We start from the raw sequence: 13,066 nt of genomic DNA on the forward strand, positions 1-13,066 counted from the left end.
GGACCCTGAACTTTATGGTCAACTAATATTCGATAAAGGAGGAAAGACTATCCATTGGAAGAAAGACAGTCTCTTCAATAAATGGTGCTGGGAAAATTGGACATCCACATGCAGAAGAATGAAACTAGACCACTCTCTTTCACCATACACAAAGATAAACTCAAAATGGATGAAAGATCTAAATGTGAGACAAGAGTCCATCAAAATCCTAGAGGAGAACACAGGCAACACCCTTTTTGAACTCGGCCACAGTAACTTCTTGCAAGATACATCCACGAAGTCAAGAGAAACAAAAGCAAAAATGAACTATTGGGACTTCATCCAGATAAGAAGCTTTTGCACAGCAAAGGATACAGTCAACAAAACTAAAAGACAACCTACAGAATGGGAGAAGATATTTGCAAATGACATATCAGATAAAGGGCTAGTTTCCAAGATCTATAAAAAACTTATTAAACTCAACACCAAAGAAACAAACAATCCAATCATGAAATGGGCAAAAGACATGAAGAGTAAATTCACAGAGGAAGACCTAGACATGGCCAACATGCACATGAGAAAATGCTCTGCATCACTTGCCATCAGGGAAATACAAATCAAAACCACAATGAGATCCCACCTCACACCAGTGAGAATGGGGAAAATTAACAAGGCAGGAAACCACAAATGTTGGAGAGGATGCGGAGAAAAGGGAACCTTCCTGCACTGTTGGTGGGAATGTGAACTGGTGCAGCCACTCTGGAAAACTGTGTGGAGGTTCCTCAAAGTTAAAAATAGATCTGCCCAACGACCCAGCAATCTTTGGGATTTACCCCAAAGATACAGAGGCAGTGAAACGCCAGGACACCTGCACCCCGATGTTTCTAGCAGCAATGTCCACAATAGCCAAACTGTGGAAGGAGCCTCGGTGTCCATCGAAAGATGAATGGATAAAGAAGATGTGGTCTATGTATACAATGGAATATTACTCAGCCATTAGAAATGAGAAATACCCACTATTTGCTTCGACATGTTTGGAACTGGAGGGTATTATGCTGAGTGAAGTAAGTCAATCGGAGAAGGACAAACATTATTTGGTCTCATTCATTTGGGGAATATAAATAATAGTGAAAGGGAATAGAGGGGAAGGGAGAAGAAATGGGTAGGAAATAGCAGAAAGCGGGACAGAACATGGAAGTCTCCTAAGTCTGGGAAACGAACTAGGGGTGGTGGAAGGGGAGATGCGCGGGGGTGGGGATGACTGGGTGGCAGGCACTGAGGGGGGCACTTGACGGGTTGAGCCCTGGGTGTTATTCTGTTTGTTGGCAAATTCAACACCAATAAAAAATAAATTTATTATTAAAAAATAAAAATAAATAAATTGACAGAAGACTTGAATAGACATTTTTCCAAAGAAGACATCCAAAGGGTCAACAGACATATAAAAAGATTCTCAATATCACTAATCATCAGGGAAATACACATCAAAACCACGATGAAATATCTACTTGTCAGAATGGTTAGTATCAAGAAGACAAAGCAATAACAAGTGCTGGCAATGATGTAGAGGAAGAGGAAGCTTCATGCATTGTTGGTAGGAATGCAAATTGATGCAGTCATTGTGGAAAACAGTATGAAGGTTCCTCAAAAAAATTAAAAATAGAATTACCATATGAATAAGTAATTCCACTACTTGCTATCTACCCAAAGTAAAAGAAAACATATTTTGAAAAGATAGATTTACCCCTGTATTCATTGCAGCTTTATTTTTAATAGTCAAGATAGGGAAGGAATGCAAGTGTCCATTGATAGAAGAGTTGAGAAAAGAAGATATGCTACATATATACAATGGAATTAAAAAGCCATAAGAAAGAATGAGAAATTGTTATTTGCAACAACATGGATGGACTTAGAGATTATAATGCTAAGTGAAGTATATTAGTCACAGAAAGACAAATACCATGATTTCACTTATATGTGGAATTTAAAAAACAAAACAAACATAAAAAAAGAGACAAACAAAAAAAACAGACTCTTAAATACAGAGAACAAACTAGTGGTTGCTAGAAGGGAAGTAGGTAGGGCAAAGGGTAAAAAGATCAAGGAAATCAAGAGTACACTTATCCTGATGAGCACTGAGTAATGAATAAAATTTTGAATCATTATTTGTACAACTGAAACTAATATATCACAGTATATTAATTCAATTTTAAAAAAGGAAAAAGGAGAGAAGGAAAATATAGATAACTCTTTTAAGAAGTTTTGCTGCAAAAAGAAGTGATGAGATCATATTTTGATGTAAGCAATGTTAAAATTTGCTTAATTTGCATTTGGGAAGTTCTCCCTTTTCTCTATTATCACCCCTGTAACAAATGTTCTTGCAGAAATATTTCCTAGACAGCAGAGATGAATGAACAGGAAAATCAGTCCCAAATAGAGCATGTATACTATGTAAAAAAGCATTTCACTCTGTGACAATTGTATTGACAACTTTATGCTTTAATAAAATCAAAATATAGTACAAAAGTTACTCCAAGAAGAGCTTTTGCTTAGATCCCACACACTGGAGGTTTTTAATTAAAGAGGTATATTCTTAATCTGCTGCTTTGAACTGCCAAGTGGGGATCCCTGGGTGGCGCAGCAATTTGGCGCCTGCCTTTGGCCCAGGGCGCGATCCTGGAGACCCGGGGTCGAATCCCACGTCAGGCTCTCGGTGCATGGAGCCTGCTTCTCCCTCTGCCTATGTCTCTGCCCCCCTCTCTCTCTCTGTGACTATCATAAATAAAAATTTAAAAAAATGTTGAACTGCCCAGTGGCTAAGCATGTTTGCCAGAACTGCAAGAGGCAAACTGCTCAAGAAAATTCAGAACTATTTGCTCAAATAGCACTAGTTGCCCTCTTATTTGAGGCTAAGGGATCGACAAAATGATTTTTAGTATACATAATGGCAAGCTATGTTATAGCAATGTATGTATAAAGATGAGACAAAAGATTTCTAATTAGCTAAAACAATCTTTGACGTGTGCAAGTGCTTACTCCCTGAAGATTAGTTTTCACTTTACTAATGAGACCAGAGGTGACACCATGACCATATGTAATAAGGAATTATGCATCAGTCTGCTGATTCTGGTAGTACCCATGATATCCTGGATTGCCATTTATAACTATTTCGGGGTCTTCCTAATGCCACAAAATCTCTTTCCTCTCTGTAGTCCCAGAAATTATAACAGGGGACCTAGAGTCAGCCATGGCAGTGGACCTTAACCCCTGGGTGGAATATGAATTTAGAGTGGTGGCCACCAATCCAATTGGGACTGGAGATCCAAGCACCCCATCTCGAATGATCCGCACAAATGAAGCAGGTAAGAAATTTTGGAGAGTCTGAATTCTGATTCAATTTGGCAGGCCTCTAACTACTTTGAAAACAAGTTGAATTAGCCAGGGTACTTGCTTTATTTAGTATAATTTTTCCTGATTCATTTACCTAAGACATCATGAAATTATTTCCTTTAAAAAATTCTTCCATTTTGTTTTCAGATCTTTTTCCTCTTGTTTCCACAAAACCATCTAGATACTTCAATTTCCTCCCAACCCTAGCATTCATCTTCAGGTTACCATGAAATTGAACCAGTTAGTTTATTTTTCTAATTATATACTCATTCGATATAGTAATTCCATAAAATTCAGCGTAGATAGACCCACCCTCTTTCTCTCCAGTGTTACAAATTAGCTGTAATTGCAGTGTACTTCCTTAGTACCCTCTATGTTGCCCTTCACCAACGGACCTAGCATAAATTATACTCTGCAAAGGCAAACATCATCTTAACTTGCCTAGTGCTTGATATCTATGAGTACAATAAATATTCATATGCTTCCTGACTTGGAAAACACAGCATCCTTCTGGTCTTTTGGAAGGAAGTATCTCGAAAATATTTCTAGTAGTCACATAGGGGAATTAGCAGCTTTATTTAAAAACTGCTTTATTTAAAAACAATTTTAAAATATCTTGCCTGGCATCTGGAAAGAGAAAAATAAATTTAAAATTTTAGTAAAATTTTGACTATTTTGAACAAAGTTTTATTGAGATTCATCTCTCATGTCTCTGTAAAATTGTATGTTAAAAAGTGTGTAGTAGGTCACTAGCTTAGTCAAACATAAATGTCAATACTATTGATGAAAACAATCTGAAAACAGAGGAAAGGGAGTAGATTGCAAATACAGGGAGGGAAAAAACAAATTTTAACATTTTTACACTCAATGATAATATCTGAATCTCAATAATCTTAGAATATAAGTGCACAGAGAATAAGGATTTGTGTCTAATTTTTTAGTGTTCTATCATCAGCACCTAGAATGGTGTCTGGCACTGGTACTGTGTATGTTTTTGTAGAAAGATTAAAAGGGAATATTTCTTTTATTTCCTTCATATGCTCCTATCCACACTAGTACCTAGGTAAGAATTACATATACATAGAAGACTAACTGTCCGTTGGACCAAAAAATGTGATTTGTGACTTTTTATAAATTGAACAAAGCTTATAATAATTAAAATAAATTACAAAAGAATCCTTTCTCTAAAACACACTAGGTCTGACCCTTTAAAAAAGAGAGAAAAAAAAACAAATGGTTAATTAATTGCACTAAGTAGGAATAACTGTACAAAAATGTTCATATTATTTCTATATAAAAATTAAGCAAGCAAGAAAATAAAAAGATAAAGTAGCCTAAATATGTTGGAAAAGATTCATTCACAGAAAATCCAACTTTTCTGCTTTTGTGATTTGTCTAGTACAAGTTGTTTTTTCTGCTACTTTTTCAATAGTGTGAATTTTAAATTGAACCTTAATTACCTGGTTAGATTTTCATGCATTCATAAATCAGTCATGCTTTCATTGTGTACAGGTATTCACTAATTAAGAGTATAACAGGTGAGTTATTCCTCATTTCATGTACTCACTTTGCATATATTGACATGACTGCCAGTATTAGTACTTATGCTCACATATTTTCTAAAAGGACTGCTTTATTTTGCATATTACTAATTGTGTTTAAACAAAGGCAAAGATTACTGCCTAATACAGAGGCTCTCTATAAATATTCATTTTGAAAATAAATAATCCGTTTGGGATGAATAATCCTTTTAGACTTTTTAAAGTATGAATCCCCTTGCACTATTAAAAAAGATTATAGCAAAAGCACTGTTACTTTTCATGCTAAATTGCATTCAGATGATACATTCTGAAAGACTCGTCCCCTCATCTCATCTCTTCCAGCAGTTACCTCAATCATATAGTTCCTGCCTCTCCATTTTATTATGAGTTCTATATACATGGCATACTTTAGTCCATTAAAATCTCATGGAAGAGAAAAGAAATAGCATGAAAAATGCATGAAATACTCCCCTTTAAAAGTTAATGAGGAAGGCTTGTAGTGCCTACTTTATGTTTCTTGTGTTTTGGTACCATACAGGGCTAGAGCTACTAATAGCATTGAAGCAAGTGTTGACATTTGTGCCTGTTTTATCAGGCAGCACAGATTAAAAGGGACACAAATATCCAGAGATGTCCTCTCAAATTGCAAACTCTGGCTCTTTAAGTACATGTCCTGTATTTTAAAAGATGATGCTATTCTAATTGACCAAGTAATCTCTGAAAATCAACAGAGATACTAAGAGAAAAGGTGTCACATTCAAGGTACTGAGTTGAACATTTTATGTTCTTTTAAAATTCTCCTATTTACCAGAATATTCTAAATTCCAAGGCAGGTTTAGTAAAGCATTTTTACTTTGGAATTCTTTCTTTCCAACACACCAGACAAGGTTAATTTTTCTTTGCAATTTCCTCTAGGATATATTTTGAAATTTACTCAAAGGTACATTTTGAATTTTACAGTCCTCAAAATACCCCTAGCAGTCGGTAAATATAAGAAACATAGGTTCAGTCTTATTTCTTATTAGTAGAATATCAAAATAATAATATACATATGTTTTACTTTAGCATACATCCATATTTACTTATTTATAGTACAATTCTCTTACAAGCTTTAATTAGATGATAGACATAGATAGATGATAGATAAATGTAACCTTCTGTTTAATTTTGGAAATGTGTTGCCATCGTCAAACCAGTATATGATTTTGGGTTGTGTAATAGCAATGCTTTCTCCATTATTTAAAATGAGGACACTCGGGACTCCTAGTTGGCTCAGCAGTTGAACCCTGCCTTCAGCTCAGGGTGTGATCCCGGAGTCCCAAGATCGAGTCCCAAATAAAGCTCCTTATAGGGAGCCTGCATCTCCCTCTGTGTGTGTCTCTGCTTCTCTCTCTATTTTTCTCATGAATAAATAAAATCTTTAAAAAATAAAATTAAATAAAAAAATAAATACAATAAAATGAGGACATTCAACTAAAAAAAATCACATCTCAGGAAATGAATTTGAAATATACACTATAATAGAAATGGAAAAATGTGTAAAAATGAATACAACAATAGCAATTCTATCATTTAATTGGAATTTTACATTCCATAAGTTTTGTATTTATTTTTTAAAGATTTTATTTATTTATTTTATTTGAAAGAGAAAGAGAGAGACATCATGCTTGTGCATGCATGTGCATGCAAGCAGGAGGAAGGGCAGAAAGAGAGAGAATCCCAAGAAGACTCCCATGCAGAGCATGGAGCCCAACTCCCAGAGCTCATGACCCTGAAATAATGACCTGAGCCAAAATCAAGAGTCAGACGTTTAACTAACTAAGCCACCCAAACATACTATAAGTTATATATATATATATATATATATATATATGTATATATATATATATATATATAATTTTATATAAGTTTATATGTAAAAGTTTATATATATATAAAAGTTTATATATATATAATAACAATTTTTGAAAGGAGATAAGAGAGAGTTAACTATGCAACCTATTATTTAGAAAGGTTTGGTCTTCTCTACAATATAAAAATGTCTATTATTAGCAAAGCTCTTGGTATAAATCTCAATATTTGCAGTTCTTTATTTCAAATTATGATGAAATAGAGAGAGATTGGAGTGAAAAAAAAGAGAGAAAAGATGATTCTATTTTCTACCTGTAATTAGGAGTTTAAGTTGTGGAATTAGGCAGATCTGGATCCATGTTTCCCATTGTTTACTGCCAGTGAACATAGTTAAGATATATATATTGCTCAAGGCTTGATTTTCTCACTTTATAAAATGGAGACAGAATCACAACCTACTACTCTATTAGCTCACTCTATTAAATAATATAATGTATTCAAAGAGCTTAACATAGTGCCTGGCACATGGTAAATGCTTTATATTAACCATTTACCATCATCATCATCATCATCATCATCATCATCATCATCATGAATTTAAGGAGTTATTTCTTTGTTCAATGGAATGTCTTTTTGTTGATATAGTAAGAGTCACCCAGTCTCTTGGCCTGCATCTGGCTCCTCCAAGATGCCCTTCTGTTGAGAAGTCTCTGCTGCAGACTATGTACCAGCAAGTCTGGCCACTCAGTTCACCTGATGCTTGGGAGTCAAGAGAGCCTTTCAGAAGGTGGTGCACAGTACAGAGCATGCCTCTCCCCTAAATCTGTCTCCACCTCTGTTTAACTTTACCATGCTATTTTTGTTATCTACCCAGATATCAGTCTATAAAAGAATTGTGATATTGTCCCAACATGTGGCCATTTTCTTTGCTTGTTATAGCATAGAAAAGACAGAAGGAGCAGAAAAAAAATGCGATCAATGAAAGAACTTGCTTAAAAATTATGTTCCACATTCATATAGCTTTCTAGTTGTTTAACACATTGCATTCTGACCTGCCATTCTTTTTTGACTCTGAAATGGAAAATGACACACACATATTTCAGCCCACACAAAGCAAAATAATTTGTCTACATTTAAAAATTAAGGCTCAACCAGATAAATATGAGTATCAAGTAGATAATCAAATGAAAATCTTTCCTAGCCTTAGCATTCTCTGCACTAAATCATAGTTATGTAGTTTACTATACAGACTGAACTCTGTAGAATTTAAACAGACAATAGTTTTATTCTTCTACCACCATTGCTCTCCATTATGCTTCATCTGACCTTAGCCTCAACTAAATATATATATATATATAGCACTTTTAGGTATTAGGGCAGTCTCATTTTCAAGTATTAAAAATCTCAATTTAAAAAAAAATCTCAATTTTAATTTAAATAAGAACTTTAATTTCACATCTAGCTCCATGCTTTCTCTTCCTCTATCTCAAGGGCTTGACCCAAGGGCTATGATTTGTCTTTTTTCTTCTTTTCACTTCCCTCACCTTCCAGCTGCTGCCCCAGGCACTTCCTAGGCCAGATAAGAAGAAGAAATCTACTTAGCTAGTACAATCTGTAATACTCACATGGAGTGTTGTGTGCAGTATGTGACAGCATTTGTCCACATGCTGCTTCTTTCTGTTACAGGATACTTTGGGTTCTTTGGAGATTATCCTATTCCCTACCAGGCAGCTTAATTGAGTGTGATCCCAACAAGCCTATTTAAACTTGTCTTCCACAGTGTCCATTTGACCCACGGTAATCACATTCTTTACCTACCAAATCCATGTTCTCAAAGATGTCCTCAAGATATATTTTGGTCTCCACTCTGGTAGTATAGCATTGGGCTGGGTCATATTGCAAAATTCTGAAGCTCAAGAGCATTCAGCCAGGATGTAAGCATAAGCATCTGTACCCTCTGCAGCAGTGTTTTTCTCCTCTTCTCTCGTAGCTTTAGAGGAAAATGACAGTATCATTTCTCTCTTATCAACAGCTAAGGTTGGAGGGAGATGCCAGAGTGCATTTATCTACTAAACTGACAGTCTTCTTCCAAAATTTTCCTTAGGCTAAAATCCTATACATGTGAGCTAGAAGGGGGCAATGGAAAAGGATCATAAAATTTGGTTTCTGTGATTCTTAAGCAATTCTGTGGTTTGGTTTAGCCAACCTCACTTTAGCAATTGAGGTTACATCTGACTTATCTCAAGTCCAGAAGTCTTATTTAATTTCCTATTATAGTTTTTTGCACTATACATTTTCTTCCTACTTCTGAAAGGATCTTGCTTTGTTCCATTTGTATCTTCACAGCTCTTGTCCATAATTACTTAGAATATTTCAGTGAGTTTAAAAATTATGGAAGGAACACAATAAAATACTATTATAAGATGGAGTTGAATTAGTTCTCTCTGGGATTATGCATATTGGCCTTATAAATGGCATTTAATGGGACTTTGAAGGCCAGACCAAATGGAATTCAGGCAGAATTACTTTTAGGGGGCAATTAGAAAATCCACTGTTGTCAGACACTGATGTGTGCAGAGAAAAGACAGATATCTATAGTGTTTTTAAAGGTCTCTCCAGTATATATTTCTGAGAAAATACTATATTAAAAAATTAAGCCTTCAGCTGAAATAATTTTAAAAATCCAAAAGAAAATACTATTAAGTGAAGCAGATAGTATTTTTGAATCATGAAATCACTTTGATCCAGGCAAGTCTTTTCTACAAAATAAATTCAAAAAAATAAGTCTCCATTTTCAGAGGCATTTTGCAAGCAGAGATGGTAATTTTAACAAAAGCCTTTGTAAAAGAAGTCTGACTTTTTTCTTTTAGTCTGGCTAATTTTTAGGCATGTCATGTTCTTATTAATAGTGAAGTGATGGAAGAGCAGTAGAAGACTTGAGCATGCAAGATAAAGGGTGATGAAAAGTTATCAACCCAGGAGTAAATGTGAGACACTCAAGTATGACTTTCATATCTTCCTATCTCCATTATACCATAAACCAGTGATAAATCATGAACCATATTCCAGGCTCTAATTCTAAGTACCTGCCCTTTATTATATCATTTAATTGTCACATAAACCCTCTAAAGCAAGAAGTGTTTATCCTCATTTTACAGATGAGAAAACAGAATTAGAAAGTTTTAAAAATGTGCACAAGGTCTCCGGTTAAGAAGTAAAGCTAGAGATCTATAACCTTCCACCAAAGATAGTGATTTTAAATTACGTGCCTTCCCTGCTACCTTCTTCCTCTTGCTTTTTCCTTCTCCTCTTTTTATCACATGCATCAACAAATCTCATTTGAAGATTTTTTTTTTACCCATCTTCTGCTTATATTTCCTTGTGGATCCATAAAAATAAAGCTGGGAATATTAGTTGAGGTAAACACCATTTATTGCATATATTAACCTCCTGTGCAAAAGCTGTCAAAAGACTGTTACCATTTATAAGAAAATTCATAAATCAGAGAAATATTACATTTTCTAAAATAATCCTTTTGTAAATTAAAAAAAATGGTATATTGCCTAGATTTCCAAATTAAAACAAGCTGAGCCAAAACTGAAAGTATAATTCCATACTATCTGAACAATATTATCCAGATTTCCAAAAGAATAATCTCCTTCAAGATTACATATGCATAGACTCAATGCTGAACTTTTACTGTTTATCACGGAAGACTTCACCAGTTTCTTCGTTTGAAATCTAAGTAGATGATAACATTAGGTAATATTTATAAATTCTAGTTCCAAGCACCAATTTTGAAAATAACTTTAAAAAGTAGGTAACTGTTACCCCTGTGAAGCAACTGAAAGACAACAAAGTTAAGAAATATTTGCAGCTAACCAGCTAGAATGGTAAGATTGAGATCCAAGCCCAGCTCTTTCTCACTCCACAGAAACACACTCCAGTTTGTGCACATCACCTTATCTATCCTATTGATAGGAGTAAAAGCATTATTTGAACTCTTTAGGAAACACCATTGCTACTTTTTGTTTTGGAAATTCTTTAAACTTCTTTTTTTAATTACTTAATTTATTTATCCATGAGTGACACATACAGAGAGAGGCAGAGACCTAAGCAGAAGAAGTAGGCTCCATGCAAGGAGTCCAATGTGGGACCTCGGGATGGCTGGGATCCCGGGATCACACCCTGAGCTGAATGCAAATACTCAACCGCTGAGCCACCCAGGCGTCCCAGGAAACTCTTTAAACTTAACTAATATATGAAGTAAACTTAAATGATAATGAGTTAACTGAAATATTTATGTGCTACATACTTCAATTCAGGTAGGGAAAAAAATGTGTTCTTGTGTTTTTTTTTATTTTCTTCTTGACTCCCACCATTACTGTATAAACAACCTGTGTTTCTTCTTCCTACTCTTTAGCATCTTTTCAAACCAGTTGCTGGATTACCAATAAACTTTTAAATTACATTTCATCTCCCCCTTCTCTAATAAAGCTGTATCATTTAATAAACTGTGTAAATTATCTACTATAAAAGATATTAGAAGTTTTTCAGGGGAAAAAAAGAGATTGGTAAATAATTTCATCCTGTCTTCTTTTGTTTAATCCAAATTAGAGCATGTTGTTAGCATGATTGACTTTGTTCAAACTGTTACACTTAGAAGGAGTTCTTTGAAATTCATGCTTAAAGGCATGTATGCTTAAACTAAGATACTGTATAGTTTGGTCACTCTGACTGTTTACAATATTTCCAATGTACAAGGTGGAAAAAGTCAATAGTCTACATTGCAATGTGCCAAATAAGGCACTAAAATAGCAAGACATTTGCAGCTTGAGAGAAGAGTACTAATGACATTATCTATTTATGGAACAGCACTGCTGAGAAAGAAACTCAGAAGAATCAGAGTTTAACCTGTTAACCATGCATGTAAACTTGATTCTGTAAGCTAATAAGCACATGACATTTATTAGTAGCCAACCAAAGGAAAAAAATCATCTAACTGCTTAATTCTAAATCAGGTTTTCATTAATTATATTGAAATTATGTCTGGTTTTTCAACAAATGTTTTTCTCTGAACTCAATGAAATCATTTATTAGATGTTTGATTATATTACTTTTATGGTTCTAACAAGAATTATAGAACTTTCAAACCACAAGGGCTCTGAAAGATTAAGTCAAATTTCTACATACCATGAATATGTTGTTTTATAAATAAAAGGATATAATTAAAATCAGTGGACTCCAAAGGGTTGACTGCAGAGATAACTGTGTCCCACTAACTTGACAAAGAAATGAATGATCATAGGTTCCACTAATTATCTGCATGTAATTAGGAAATTTAAGCAAATTAGGAGTACTCAGTGCAAACATTGTGATCCTGATAACCAACCACAGTACCTGATGCCTAGCTATTAAAGCCTTAATATTTCTTTTTTGTTTGTTTTTCTAGTTTTATTGAGATATTATTGGCATATAACACTATATTAGCTTAAGGAGATACAACATAATGATTTGCTATATGTATATACTGTAAGGATTCCACGGTAAATTTATTTAACATTCATCACCTCATATAGTTGTAAGTTTTTCCTTATGATAAGAATTTTTAAGATCTATTCTTTTAGCAACTTTCAAATATATGATACAGTATTGTTAACTACAGTCACCATACCATATACCCAGAACTTATCTTAAATTGGAAGTTTTACCTTTTGACTACCTTCACCCATTTCCCCCACCCACCATCTGCCAACTCTGGCAACCATCAATCTATTTCATTTCTAGTGGCTCCATTTTCTTAGATCCCACATAAAAGTGAGATCATATAGTATGTGTCTTTCTCTGGCTTGTTTCACTTAGCAGAATGCTTTCACTTATGGCTAAATATAATATTCTAGCCTGTATATTTTCTTTATCCATTCATCCATAGCCATCTATGGATGGAACAGCACAAGTTGTTCTTATGGCTTTAAAGCCTTAAGTTTTCTATTTGTAGTCTCTATTATATCTAATGAGCATTTTTAAATTTAAGAATAGTTGATGTTTATTTTTTTAAGGTTTTATTTATTTATTCATGAGAGACACAGAGAGAGGCAGAGACATAAGCAGAGGGAGAAGCAGGTTCCCTGCAGGGACCCTGGGATCACGACCTGAGTCAAAGGCAGATGCTCAAACATTGAACCACCCAGATGCCCCAGTAGTTGCTGTTTATAGACATATACTATTAAAACACACTACCTTGGGACACCTGGGCCTCAGTTGGTTAAGCATCTGCCTTCAGCTTAGGTCATGATCCCAGGGTC

General features: G+C 34.6%; 1 protein-coding gene across 5 annotated transcripts in view; it reads left to right on the forward strand.

Moving 5' to 3' along the window:
- Positions 1-13,066, forward strand: part of CNTN5 (contactin 5) — a 1,277,146-nt gene that overhangs the window by 1,203,586 nt on the left and 60,494 nt on the right. For all 5 annotated transcript variants that reach the window (XM_072795132.1, XM_072795133.1, XM_072795136.1 and 2 more), the window contains one exon: positions 3,192-3,341. In XM_072795132.1, the coding sequence (XP_072651233.1) occupies positions 3,192-3,341 (150 nt within the window). The remainder of the gene's footprint in view (positions 1-3,191; positions 3,342-13,066) is intronic.

This window comes from Canis lupus, chromosome 23 (assembly GCF_048164855.1).
Source record: "Canis lupus baileyi chromosome 23, mCanLup2.hap1, whole genome shotgun sequence".
Lineage (NCBI taxonomy): Eukaryota > Metazoa > Chordata > Mammalia > Carnivora > Canidae > Canis > Canis lupus.